The sequence below is a fragment of the Denticeps clupeoides genome, chromosome 6, assembly GCF_900700375.1.
Source record: "Denticeps clupeoides chromosome 6, fDenClu1.1, whole genome shotgun sequence".
NCBI classification, from domain to species: domain Eukaryota; kingdom Metazoa; phylum Chordata; class Actinopteri; order Clupeiformes; family Denticipitidae; genus Denticeps; species Denticeps clupeoides.
The window spans coordinates 12,741,408-12,756,208 of record NC_041712.1 but is presented as its reverse complement, the minus strand read 5'-3'; the positions used below and the strand labels follow the sequence as shown (position 1 = coordinate 12,756,208).

Genomic DNA, 14,801 nt, shown 5'->3' with positions numbered 1-14,801 from the left:
GCAATAGCTTTAGATTCATATTCACTGTCACAATCTGGACATCCCAGAAATCAACACAGGGACTTCATGTTGCCATGTCCTGTGTTTCTAAAATCCCTTGATTGTTATCATCTGCTATTATTAGTATTAATGTATCTATGTCATGTCCTCGTGCTGTCATTTCTCTTTTACCTCGACCTAAAACTTTGTTATTTCATGGAGTTATACTGTGTTAAAAAATTAATTACAAACTGATTAAATGAAAGAAAATGATTACCAGAGTTGAGAAACTGGATCCACAGTCACTGATGGCAACACTGTCACCTTTCCCTTTGGTACAGTTCTTCATTGTGTCATCAGCAGGCAGCGTGTTGTCATTGTAGGACGTGACAAACTTGAAGTCGCTGGTACGTGATCCCGTGGTCAGATATGTATCATAATTGTAAGAACTGCGCAGAGTTCCTGCTCCCTCTACCTCGGCATAGTTGGGAGGGAAATACGCGCTGGGAATAGCAACTGCTCCATCAAACAACAGTCTGGGCTTTCTCCTCCGACAGAACCTCACAGCCAGGACCAGAATAAGGAAAGTCAGGAAAAAGGTGGAGACTGAAACCAGCGCGATGATCAGATACGAAGTCAGTTTGGAATTGTTCTCCTCATAAGACACGTCTTTAAGGTCTGGAACTTCAGCCAAGTTGTCTGAAATGAGTAAAGAAACTGTACAGGTTGCAGAGAGAGGGGTCTGTCCGTTATCTTTCACTGAAATAACAAGATTCTGCTTCATGCTGTCAGATTCAGAAATGTCCCTCAGCGCTCTGATCTCTCCACTATGGAGACAAACAGTGAAAAGTCCTGGATCTGTCGACTTGATGATCTGATAAGACAGCCACGCGTTCTGTCCAGAATCAGCATCTACAGCGATCACCTTGGAGACCAGGGAGCCTGAAAGAGCAGCTTTAGGAACCATCTCAGTCATGAAGGTGTTTCCTGCTGGAGCAGGGTATAATATCTGTGGAGAGTTATCGTTCTCGTCTGATATGAAGATGCTCACAGTCACGTTGCTGCTGAGTGGAGGAGAACCGTTGTCTCTGGCCATAACCTGGACTTTCAAGCTCCTAAACTTCTCATAATCAAAGGACCTGACAGCATGGATCACCCCTGTGTCTCCATTAATGGATAAGAATGAGGAGACTGGAGCACCACTGACCTCACTGGGCAACAGAGAATAGAAGACTGTGCCGTTCTGTCTCCAGTCTGGGTCTCTCGCAGTAACAGAACAAACAGAGGAGCCGGGTTTGTTATTCTCACTCACATAGGCAGAGTAGGACTGTTCTTCAAACACAGGGGGGTTGTCGTTCACATCAGACACAGATACATGAATGGTCTTGGATGAAGATAAGGGTGGAGATCCTCCATCAGTAGCAGTGATAGTTATGTTATAATCTGTTATTAGTTCACGGTCTAGTTCTGCTGTAGTAACAAGAGAATAATAGTTTTTAATTGATGGGATTAATTTGAAAGGGACATTTTGCTGGATCGAGCAGTGAACCTGATGGTTTTCCTCTGAGTCCTCGTCCTGCACATTCAAAATCCCAACCTCTGTCCCTGGTGCTGAATTCTCAGGAATTGGATTTTTCAGAGATTTTAGAATAATAACAGGGGCGTTGTCATTTATGTCAATTATTTTTATTAGTACTTTAGCATTATCAGATAAACCTGAGCCATCTTTAGCCTGAATTTGTAATTCAAATTCGGTAATGTCCTCAAAGTCCAGTTGTCCAATTAATTTTATTTCTCCACTAAACGTTTCAATAGAGAACAATGCTGCTTCTTTATTTGACAGGTGACTAAAATCATAAGTCACCTCCCCATTCGCTCCCTCATCTGCGTCTGTGGCGCTTACAGTGACAACAACTGTATTTAAAGGGGAGTTTTCAGGCAGGCTGACTTTATAGACGGGTTCAGTAAATACGGGTAAATTATCATTGGCGTCCAGAACAGTAACGCGTATTACAGTAGAACCAGATCTCTGTGGAGAGCCGCCGTCCACAGCGGTGAGGGTTAATATCACCTCCTGTTTCTCTTCACGATCGAGCTCTTTATCTAAAATTAATTCACTAAATTTACCACGATTAGAGTTGGAATGCACAGCTAATGAAAAATGGTCGTTTTTCTGCAGCGTGTAGCTTTGAATTCCGTTTCTTCCCACGTCCGCGTCATGCGCAGCATCCAGAGGGAAGCGCGCGCCTTTAACTGCGGATTCTCTAATTTCCAGTTTAATTTCATCGTTGGAGAATCGGGGTGCGTTGTCATTAATATCTTGTATTTGCAGAGTAATCTCGTGCAGCTCTAAAGGATTCTCCATGATTAATTCATATTTTAGGAAGCAGGAGGCTTTAGAACCACACAGCTCTTCTCGATCAATCCTCTCCGCCATTACGAGCTCACCTGTCTGTAAATTCATCTCACAGAAACGTCTTCTGTTACCCTTCAGATCTAAACGAGCCTCACGTAGCAATAATCCACTGGGATCAAGTCCGAGATCCTTCGCTGCGTTTCCAATCACAGCTCCTCGTTTCAGCTCCTCAGGAACAGAATAGCTGAGATCTCCATGGCTGCTGCGCTTGTGGAGCAGAAAGAACAGCAGCCAGACCACCGCGTCACGAACAAAGAATTCCTTAAAGCTCATCTTTAAAAATGTATCCGTAGAGAATGAAGTATTTAAAGACACAAGACACTGAAAGACGGATAATACGTCCAAGAGGTTCTGGTTCCGCGCGCCAGTTCGAGTACAACACCCACATTTCACGGTCGCAATGGCCGAATGTTAAATTTGAATATTTAAGAAGCAGGTGGAGACCAATGGAGAAGCTTACAACCGTGGTCAGCAGCGACACTCGGAGTATTTTTTAGAAAGTGCAGTGGACGATCGCCTGTTTCAGCTCCAAATATGTACAATCGATTTAATCACCTTTTTAAGTGAAGTGAAAGTGATTATTTTTCACGTGACACACCACAGCAAAGCAGCCAGTGCACACAGTGAAATGTGGTCTCTGCATTTAACCCATATTTGGAGGGAGAAGTAGGAAGCCATGGGGACCAGTGTGTGGGGACGATTTTTTTGCTCAGTTGCACCTCAGTTGCACCTTGGCGGCTCGAGCTTTAAACCGGTAACCTTCCAATCACGGGCCTGTTTCTTTACCCGCTAGGCCACGTGTGTTTTTAATAATACATACAAATTATAATACACACAGCAATAATGGTTCCACATCTTACATAAATCCTGTTATCTTGAAAAAGGTTTATTTTTCCCAGAAGAAAACAGATGCCAAAATTCTAATGAATAAAAATGTAATAAACTTTGATTACTTCATGAAAGAATTCAAAAAAGATTTAGCTCATTTAGATTTTGTGATAGCTATGCTTTAGCTTCTAAATTATGCAAAATGCATAACTATCATATATTAATATGACTAATAAGAGTAATAAAACATTTAATAAATGCAATATATATTGTGATGCATAACTAGAAAAAAGGTTTTACTTCAAACCATGAATTAAAAACATTCAAAATATATCTTGTTGAAACACTTTGGATTATTATTAAAAGTTATTAAAATATGGATAGAGAAATTCACTAACATCAGTAAGAGTTTAGTTCAAATCCAAAACACTTCAATAACAATTGATAAAGTTCATTGGATGCAGAATGAAACGTCTCTACCTTAAAGAAAGAAAGTCCAGTTGCCATGACTTAACTTTCAGACGACTTCAATGACAAAAAAAGAAAACAGAATGTGTAAAAACAATCAATTCTTTGAAAATCTGTGCATGGAAAAAAATGCATTAACTTGGAAAATGTAGAGACGTAATATGAAAGAGAAAAATTATAAATTCACCAGAGTTGGAAATTTGGATCTATTATAACTGATTTCAACACAACCACTGACCTCAGAAGTGCAGCTAATGCTCTTCTTCAGAGTATCATCAGCAGGCAGCGTGTTGTCATTGTAGGACGTGACAAACTTGAAGTCGCTGGTACGTGATCCCGTGGTCAGATATGTATCATAATTGTAAGAACTGCGCAGAGTTCCTGCTCCCTCTACCTCTGCATAGTTGGGAGGGAAATACGCGCTGGGAATAGCAACTGCTCCATCAAACAACAGTCTGGGCTTTCTCCTCCGACAGAACCTCACAGCCAGGACCAGAATAAGGAAAGTCAGGAAAAAGGTGGAGACCGAAACCAGCGCGATGATCAGATACGAAGTCAGTTTGGAATTGTTCTCCTCATAAGACACGTCTTTAAGGTCTGGAACTTCAGCCAAGTTGTCTGAAATGAGTAAAGAAACTGTACAGGTTGCAGAGAGAGGGGTCTGTCCGTTATCTTTCACTGAAATAACAAGATTCTGCTTCATGCTGTCAGATTCAGAAATGTCCCTCAGCGCTCTGATCTCCCCACTATGGAGACCAACAGTGAAAAGTCCTGGATCAGTCGACTTGATGATCTGATAAGACAGCCACGCGTTCTGTCCAGAATCAGCATCTACAGCGATCACCTTGGAGACCAGGGAGCCTGAAAGAGCAGCTTTAGGAACCATCTCAGTCATGAAGGTGTTTCCTGCTGGAGCAGGGTATAATATCTGTGGAGAGTTATCGTTCTCGTCCGATATGAAGATGCTCACAGTCACATTGCTGCTGAGTGGAGGAGAACCGTTGTCTCTGGCAACAACCTGGACTTTCAAGCTCCTGAACTTCTCATAATCAAAGGACCTGACAGCATGGATCACCCCTGTGTCTCCATTAATGGATAAGAATGAGGAGACTGGAGCACCACTGACCTCACTGGGCAACAGAGAATAGAAGACTGTGCCGTTCTGTCTCCAGTCTGGGTCTCTCGCAGTAACAGAACAAACAGAGGAGCCGGGTTTGTTATTTTCACTCACATAGGCAGAGTAGGACTGTTCTTCAAACACAGGGGGGTTGTCGTTCACATCAGACACAGATACATGAATGGTCTTGGATGAAGATAAAGGTGGAGATCCTCCATCAGTAGCAGTGATAGTTATGTTATAATCTGTTATTAGTTCACGATCTAAGCTGCTTGTTGTTGTAAGGGAATAATAATTTTTTATCGATGGACTCAGTTTAAAAGGAACATTTTGTGGAATTGAGCAGCGGACCTGCCTATTGTCTGCAGAGTCTTTATCTTGCACATTAATTACCCCGACTTCTGTTCCTGGAATTATATTTTCAGGAACAGGATTCTTCAGAGACTTTAGAAATATTACTGGGGTGTTGTCATTTAAATCCGTTACATCTATAACAACCTTTGCATTGGAAGTTAACCCAAGCCCATCTTTAGCTTGAACTCGTATTTCATATTCTTTTTTCTCTTCAAAATCAATTTGACCTTTCACTTTAATTTCCCCTGTATGTCCATCGATAAAAAACAGCTGCGCTGCTTTATCAGAGATGCGGCTAAATGCATAAGTCACCTCCCCATTCGCTCCCTCATCTGCATCTGTGGCGCTTACAGTAACAACAACTGTATTTAAAGGGGAGTTTTCAGGCAGGCTGACTTTATAGACGGGTTCAGTAAACACGGGTAAATTATCATTGGCGTCCAGAACAGTAACGCGTATTACAGTAGAACCAGATCTCTGTGGAGAGCCGCCGTCCACAGCGGTGAGGGTTAATATCACCTCCTGTTTCTCTTCACGATCCAGTTCTTTTTCTAAGATTAATTCAGAGTATTTCCCCCCGTCGGAGTTTGAGTGTACAGATAAAGAGAAATGCTCGTTCTTTTCCAGCATGTAGCTCTGAATTCCGTTTCTTCCGACGTCCGCGTCATGCGCCTCGTCCAGAGGGAAGCGCGCGCCTTTAACCGCCGATTCACGAATTTCTAATTTAATTTCCTCTTCTGGAAATCGAGGTGAATTGTCATTAACATCCTCAATTTGTACAGAAATATGATGTAGCTCTAATGGATTCTCTAACACGAGCTCGTAATGTAAAGAACAAGAAACCGCAGACCCACAGAGTTCTTCTCGGTCTATTTTTTCCGCGACGCGCAGGTCGCCTGATTGGAGATTAATGTCATAAAAACGCTTCTCAGTGTCCTCCGTATCCAAACGGGCCTCGCGGTAGAATAATCCTTTGGCATCGAGCCCGAGATCCTTGGCTATATTTCCGACCACCGTCCCTCGTTTCACCTCCTCTGGAAGGGAGTAGCTCAGATCCCCGCGGGAGGAGCGCAGAAGCACAAAAATCGTAGCCAGAGAGACAAAGGCATCAGAACGCAATGCTCCCTTTGCTTCTACCATGACGAATGAATCCTTATTTCGATTCCAAATGCGTTTCAACAACTCTCACCTGATCACCACGTATATTTAAAAAAAGGAGAAAGCAGTTCGCTTCGATTTGGAACGCAGTGTCCTACAATACCGTACAACTGGTCAGCAGTCAGTTCGGAGCAGATATTATGTATATGTGGGTGGGCAGAATCTTCAACCAGAAAAATAAAACCACGGTAAACAGCGACACTCGGAGTTCTTTGATTAAACTGCAAGAGATATTGTTGCGCAATACATATCTATCAATGTAATTCAAAGCCGGTATAAAATATGATAAAAATATATTTTGTATAAAGGTGAAATATTTAATCACACTATAAAGAAAAATGTAAATTATTGTTCCTAATGTGCTTAGAAGGGTGCAAATATCTGACAAGAGTCCACTCAGTTTATTTGAGAAAAAGGGCCTTATATAAAATCACGACAAAGGAGATAGTGGTGACACTGGTTAACCTCTACAGTGACCATCAGGGGGAATAATTTATGAAATGGGACTCAAACTATTTCCATTATTTATCCTTTACAGTCTCGGTGGCTATGTGATCAACAGAATGTTAAACCAGTGCTGCCTGGCTCATTCGGTGCAGGTCGCTGTCCACTCCTCTGGTGCTGTATTGGTTGTCAACAATGAAAAGAAAATTAATAATTTGCAACTTGTCTAGGTTGCAACTTTTGCTCAGCTGAATCAGGCAGCCTTAATGTAAATTTTGGTGACACATCTACATGTGACATCTACAGGGGTTCTGTGGCAGGAAAGACACAGTGACTCAGTCACAAATATATGGTAATGCCAATGACCTAACGACTGCAGTTATTTCCAATTAATCATATCAACCAAGTCAAACAAGTCAAAAAGCACAACATTAGGCAACAATATATAGTGTGTATGTGGACATTACGGTAAGAAAAACTATAAATATAACCATGTGGGATGGATGTAGCCTAGTGGGTAACACACTTGCCTATGAACCAGAAGACTATGGAGTCATAGGTTCAAATCCCACTTCCTTCCATTGTGTCCCTGAGCAAGACACTTAACCATAAGTTGCTCCAGGGGGGGACTGTCCCTGTAACTACTGAATGTAAGTCGCTCTGGATAAGAGCATCTGATAAATGCCATAAATGTAATTTAAATGCAAACATGGTTCATAATTTTGTTAAAAAACATACATTCAGCAAAATTTCCAACCGTCAATGAAGCCCAACATCAACCATAATAAATGAAATTGCAATAGCTTTAGATTCATATTCACTGTCACAATCTGGACATCCCAGAAATCAACACAGGGACTTCATGTTGCCTTGTCCTGTGTTTCTAAAATACCTTGATTGTTATCATCTGCTATTATTAGTATTAATGTATCTATGTCATGTCCTCGTGCTGTCATTTCTCTTTTACCTCGACCTAAAACTTTGTTATTTCATGGAGTTATACTGTGTTAAAAAATTAATTACAAACTGATTAAATGAAAGGAAATGATTACCAGAGTTGAGAAACTGGATCCACAGTCACTGATAGCAACACTGTCACCTTTCCCTTTGGTACAGTTCTTCATTGTGTCATCAGCAGGCAGCGTGTTGTCATTGTAGGACGTGACAAACTTGAAGTCGCTGGTACGTGATCCCGTGGTCAGATATGTATCATAATTGTAAGAACTGCGCAGAGTTCCTGCTCCCTCTACCTCGGCATAGTTGGGAGGGAAATACGCGCTGGGAATAGCAACTGCTCCATCAAACAACAGTCTGGGCTTTCTCCTCCGACAGAACCTCACAGCCAGGACCAGAATAAGGAAAGTCAGGAAAAAGGTGGAGACTGAAACCAGCGCGATGATCAGATACGAAGTCAGTTTGGAATTGTTCTCCTCATAAGACACGTCCTTAAGGTCTGGAACTTCAGCCAAGTTGTCTGAAATGAGTAAAGAAACTGTACAGGTTGCAGAGAGAGGGGTCTGTCCGTTATCTTTCACTGAAATAACAAGATTCTGCTTCATGCTGTCAGATTCAGAAATGTCCCTCAGTGCTCTGATCTCTCCACTATGGAGACCAACAGTGAAAAGTCCTGGATCAGTCGACTTGATGATCTGATAAGACAACCATGCATTCTGTCCAGAATCAGCATCTACAGCGATCACCTTGGAGACCAGGGAGCCTGAAAGAGCAGCTTTAGGAACCATCTCAGTCATGAAGGTGTTTCCTGCTGGAGCAGGGTATAATATCTGTGGAGAGTTATCGTTCTCGTCCGATATGAAGATGCTCACAGTCACGTTGCTGCTTAGTGGAGGAGAACCGTTGTCTCTGGCCACAACCTGGACATTCAAGCTCCTGAACTTTTCATAGTCAAAGGACCTGACAGCATGGATCACCCCTGTGTCTCCATTAATGGATAAGAATGAGGAGACTGGAGCACCACTGACCTCACTGGGCAACAGAGAATAGAAGACTGTGCCGTTCTGTCTCCAGTCTGGGTCTCTCGCAGTAACGGAACAAACAGAGGAGCCGGGTTTGTTATTCTCACTCACATAGGCAGAGTAGGACTGTTCTTCAAACACAGGGGGGTTGTCGTTCACATCAGATACAAAGAGCTGAATTGCCTCAGAGGAAGACAATGGTGGAACGCCTTCATCTGTTGCGATAATTGTTATGTTATAGTATTCAGTTAATTCCCGATCAAGATCACCTGTAGTAACTAAAGAATAATAATTTTTAATTGATGGGTTTAATTTAAAAGGGACATTCTGCTGAATATAGCAGCGGACCTCTCGATTTCCATCTGAGTCTTTATCTTGCACATTAATTATACCAACCTCTGTCCCAGGAGCTATATTTTCCGGAATTGGGTTGTGAACTGAACTTAAAAGTATTACGGGTGAATTATCATTAATATCAGTAATGTCTATAACCACCTTTGCGTTTGACGCCAGTCCAGCCGCGTCTTTTGCTTGAACTCGTATTTCGTAGTCTCGCTTTTCTTCGAAATCTACATGTCCGGTTACCTTAATCTCCCCGCTCGATCTGTCAATAGAAAACAGTTTCGCTGCCTTATCGGATATGCGACTGAATTCATACGCGACCTCTCCGTTCGATCCTTCGTCTGCATCTGTGGCGCTCACGGCAGTGACCACGGTGCCTAACGCGGCGTTTTCAGGCAGGGCGACCTTGTAAACGGACTGTGTGAAAACGGGTAAATTGTCGTTAGCATCCAGGACGGTCACGTGAATCACGACCTTGCCAGACCTCTGCGGAGACCCCCCGTCGCTGGCCGTGAGCAGCAACTCCAGTTCTCGCTGCTGTTCGCGGTCGAGCTCCTTCTCCAGAATTAACTCGCTGTATTTCCCCCCTTCCGCGTTCGAATGCACCGCGAGAGAGAAGTGCTCGTTCTTCTCGAGCACGTAGCTCTGGACCCCGTTTCTACCCAAATCCGGGTCGTGCGCTTCATCCAGCGGGAACCGCGCACCTCGAACAGCCGATTCTCCAATTTCCAAATGGATCTTCTCGTTAGGAAAACGCGGCGAGTTGTCATTGATATCCACAATTTGTATGGAAATTCGATGTAGTTCCAATGGGCTTTCGAGGACTATTCCATATTTTAAAACGCACGACGTCTTCGACCCGCAGAGCTCTTCGCGGTCGATGATTTCAGCTACCACGAGATCCCCAGACTGCGCGTTAACGTCGCAAAATCGTCTGTTATTGTCCTCGACCTCCAACCGAGCCTTGCGAGCCGAAAATCCAGCAGAACCGAGCCCCAGATCTTTGGAGATGTGGGCGACGACCGCACCCCGTTTCATCTCCTCGGGAACAGAATAACTCAGGTCCCCAAGACACATTCGCAAAACAACGGACATGGCCGAGAGAAAGACAGTGTCGCCGACGAAAAATATATTCTTTTTCATCATGATGACCTTGCGAGCTTCTCCCCAACCAAAAAAAAATTGATATAAAGGCAGACGTTTGAAATGAAAAAGCACAGTAAGCACGTCCCTATGAGCAGACGTCGACACTAGACAGAAGAGGAATGTTCTGTCTGAATTTTAATATTACAGAAGACGGTGGGGAGACACGTCTAGCAACGCAACGTGGGCGAATAGCGACACTCAGAGTGCATAACACTGAACTGCATGTCATCATTACCACAGTAAATTCTCCCGAATTACATATATATACAAATACCCAGTAAAAAGCAGAACTAACTTCACATATATAGTTTTAAGCTGATCAGTGATTGTAGTTCTAAAATAATTCATTAGTAAATAGTTTAATAATATGGTATTAACTCATTTACTATTAAAAGGAAATAAAAACGTGTGCGTGGCAGATTTTTTCATTATTAACTTTTGTCTGATTTTTACTACAAAATATTTTCAAGGGTGAAAAGTCTGCATCATGTTATATATTCAGGACTTCACCTTTTCACACTGGGCACAAACTCCAACAGCTTTAACCAGCACAAATCATCCAGGCTGTGCTCATTTCATGACAATTTCAGATTCGTTCAGATGACAATAAACACACGTCAACATTTATAAATTCCTTGTTAAATTAATGTAAAGCCATATCAATCTCATAAAATGGTTTTAAAACTTTCAAAAATAACACACAAAGCATTTCAAGGAACAAAATATACAAGAAGGTAAATTACTCAAGGTAACTGATGTGCACATGACACAGCTAAGCAGATCAGTTGATAAATCTGCCAAAGATTTCATCAAAGAGATTGTTTGGCTGTTTATGTAATTCATTTGATGTAATATTAACATGGGTGTGGGAACATACACATTGTGCAGTTAGTATCATTACCTGAACATTACACCAGATAAAACTCAGCCTACCTCAACAGAATCTCCATTACTGACGAGGTATTTTTCTTCAGCAAACTCATTTGAGCTTCTCTTCAGAGTGTCATCAGCAGGAAGCGTGCTGTCATTGTAGGACGTGACAAACTTGAAGTCGCTGGTACGTGATCCCGTGGTCAGATATGTATCATAATTGTAAGAACTGCGCAGAGTTCCTGCTCCCTCTACCTCGGCATAGTTGGGAGGGAAGTACGCGCTGGGAATAGCAACTGCTCCATCAAACAACAGTCTGGGCTTTCTCCTCCGACAGAACCTCACAGCCAGGACCAGAATAAGGAAAGTCAGGAAAAAGGTGGAGACCGAAACCAGCGCAATGATCAGATACGAAGTCAGTTTGGAATTGTTCTCCTCATAAGACACGTCTTTAAGGTCTGGAACTTCAGCCAAGTTGTCTGAAATGAGTAAAGAAACTGTACAGGTTGCAGAGAGAGGGGTCTGTCCGTTATCTTTCACTGAAATAACAAGATTCTGCTTCATGCTGTCAGATTCAGAAATGTCCCTCAGCGCTCTGATCTCCCCACTATGGAGACCAACAGTGAAAAGTCCTGGATCAGTCGACTTGATGATCTGATAAGACAGCCACGCGTTCTGTCCAGAATCAGCATCTACAGCGATCACCTTGGAGACCAGGGAGCCTGAAAGAGCAGCTTTAGGAACCATCTCAGTCATGAAGGTGTTTCCTGCTGGAGCAGGGTATAATATCTGTGGAGAATTATCGTTCTCGTCCGATATGAAGATGCTCACAGTCACGTTGCTGCTGAGTGGAGGAGAACCGTTGTCTCTGGCCACAACCTGGACTTTCAAGCTCCTGAACTTCTCATAATCAAAGGACCTGACAGCATGGATCACCCCTGTGTCTCCATTAATGGATAAGAATGAGGAGACTGGAGCACCACTGACCTCACTGGGCAACAGAGAATAGAAGACTGTGCCGTTCTGTCTCCAGTCTGGGTCTCTCGCAGTAACGGAACAAACAGAGGAGCCGGGTTTGTTATTCTCACTCACATAGGCAGAGTAGGACTGTTCTTCAAACACAGGGGGGTTGTCGTTCACATCAGATACAGATACATGAATGGTCTTGGATGAAGATAAGGGTGGAGATCCTCCATCAGTAGCAGTGATAGTTATGTTATAATCTGCTATTTGTTCACGGTCTAGTTCTGCTGTAGTAACAAGAGAATAATAGTTTTTAATTGATGGGATTAATTTAAAAGGGACATTTTGCTGGATGGAGCAGTGAACCTTATGGTTCTCCTCTGAGTCCTCGTCCTGCACATTCAAAATCCCCACCTCTGTCCCTGGTGCTGAATTTTCAGGAATAGGCGAATTAAGAGACTTTAAAAAAATGACGGGTGTATTATCATTTACATCTAATACATATATAATGACTTTTGCATATGATGTCAGTCCAGCTCCATCCATTGCTTGAACTCTTATTTCATACTCTGTTCCATCCTCAAAGTCTACTGCTCCAGCCACTTTTAAATTCCCGCTAGTTCTGTCCACTGAAAATATCTTTGCAGCCTCATCAGAGATGCGGCTAAATGCATAAGTCGCCTCCCCATTCGCTCCCTCATCTGCGTCTGTGGCGCTTACAGTAACAACGACTGTATTTAAAGGGGAGTTTTCAGGCAGGCTGACTTTATAGACGGGTTCAGTAAATACGGGTAAATTATCATTGGCGTCCAGAACAGTAACGCGTATTACAGTAGAACCAGATCTCTGTGGAGAGCCGCCGTCCACAGCGGTGAGGGTTAATATCACATCCTGTTGCTCTTCACGATCCAGTTCTTTCTCTAAGACTAATTCACAGTATTTCCCCCCGTCAGAATTTGAGTGTACAGATAAAGAGAAATGCTCGTTCTTTTCCAGCGTGTAGCTCTGAATTCCGTTTCTTCCCACGTCCGCGTCACTCGCTTCATGCAAAGGGAAGCGCGCGCCTTTTACTGCAGATTCCCTTATTTCCAAATTAATACCATCGTTTGGGAAACGCGGCGAGTTGTCATTAATATCTTGAACCTGAAGGGAAATGGTATGCAATTCTAACGGATTTTCTAACAATAGACCGAGTTTTAAGGTGCACGCTGCCTTTGAAGCACAGAGCTGTTCACGGTCTATCCGTTCAGCAACGGTCAGATCTCCGGTCAATACATTTAATTCACAAAACTGTTTCCGATTACCCTCCAAATCTATTCGAGCCTTGCGTAAAGACAGTCCTCTTGCATCGAGTCCAAGGTCTTTGGCCACATTTCCGACGACAGCTCCCCGTTTCATCTCCTCTGGAACCGAATAGATTAAGTCCCGGTTGCTGTGGCAGAGATGGAAAATAAACGCGGCGGCCCAAACAATGCCAGTCGAAGGGAGACGATTTAATCCCGTCATTTTTATGCCGTCCTCAGAAACAACATCCGACGAAACCGATATAATCAACACGACGGAATGATGCGCTTCCTATTAAAACCTCCTCTCCGCTACAGTGGGGCGGGCGAGTTCTCTAATTTAACATAATTTATGAACAGGAGCAGCGCTGCACACCAGGCCATCAGCTGGTGAAGAGTGACACTCTGAGTACATTTTATGAATTACACTGACCTCTCGTGCACTTAACTACGCTGGATAAACTGGTACTTTATCATAAATTATGTGTCAATTAGCATTTAAACTGATGATGTATTGGAAAAAACTTTTAAAGATACAAAGATTACATTATGGAAATATTTTCTACTCGGTCATTCTGTTTAGACATTTAATTAAAAAAAAAAAGAAATTGAAGTAATTGTCATTGTGATACACTACATAGCTCAGCACATGGTGCACACAACAAAATGTGTCCTCTACATCTGACCCATCACCCTTGGCGAGCAGTTGGCAGCCATGAAACATAACCGAGGAACAGTGTCTGGGGACTTCCAGTGGCACCTTGGCAGTTCAGGATTTGAACCTGCAACCTTCTGGCTACAAGCCTGCTCCTTTAATATATACCACTAGACCACCAGCAATGAGCTTAGGTTTGATCATAAAGGGTTTGGGCTGCAGAGAGCAAGGTGCCCTGAAATGGGTGAAAATTTAAATGCTTAATTGCCATCTTGATATGAGCACGAATACTATGCAATCTCAGAATGAAATAACTTATTAGAAAGGAGAAAAGACACAGAGACCACCTACATTTACTGATTCAGATACACCCCCCCCAAAAAAGGAAAAAGAAGATCCTAACATAACGTATTAGAATAAAGTATTTGAGGTAATGGTAACACTGGATAACCTCTACAGTGCCATCATGGTGAATAATTTATTATATGGTAATCAAAACTATTTCCATTATTTATACTAAACAGTCTCTGTGGCTAAACAATCACTAAATATTGTCTATCGTCAGAATGTTAAACCAGCGCTGACAACTTTTTCTGTGCAAGTTGCTATCCACTCTTCTGGGGCTGAATTACGTTTCGACTATTTCAGATAACATTCTTAAATCAAAGCAAGCAATCCAATGAAAGTCTTTTGTCAAAACCATTCAACATTTCTGTTGACTAACAACACATTAGCCAAACCAGCACAACAGCACAGCAGACAAGCATTAATAAACCAGACTAAAAAAACCTCCAACACACCC

General features: G+C 42.6%; 1 protein-coding gene across 13 annotated transcripts in view; it reads right to left on the bottom strand.

Moving 5' to 3' along the window:
- LOC114791987 (protocadherin beta-16-like) overlaps positions 1 to 14,801 on the bottom strand; it is a 258,171-nt gene that overhangs the window by 123,576 nt on the left and 119,794 nt on the right. The window contains exon 1 of one of the 13 annotated variants that reach the window (XM_028982638.1): positions 11,162 to 13,588. The exons of 10 other annotated variants lie outside the window; for them this stretch is intronic. In XM_028982638.1, the coding sequence (XP_028838471.1) occupies positions 11,162 to 13,567 (2,406 nt within the window). In that variant the 5' untranslated portion in view covers positions 13,568 to 13,588. Of the gene's footprint in view, positions 1 to 3,929; positions 6,436 to 11,161; positions 13,589 to 14,801 lie in introns of those variants that run through there. 2 more of the 13 variants (XM_028982665.1, XM_028982659.1) reach the window with 2 other exon arrangements.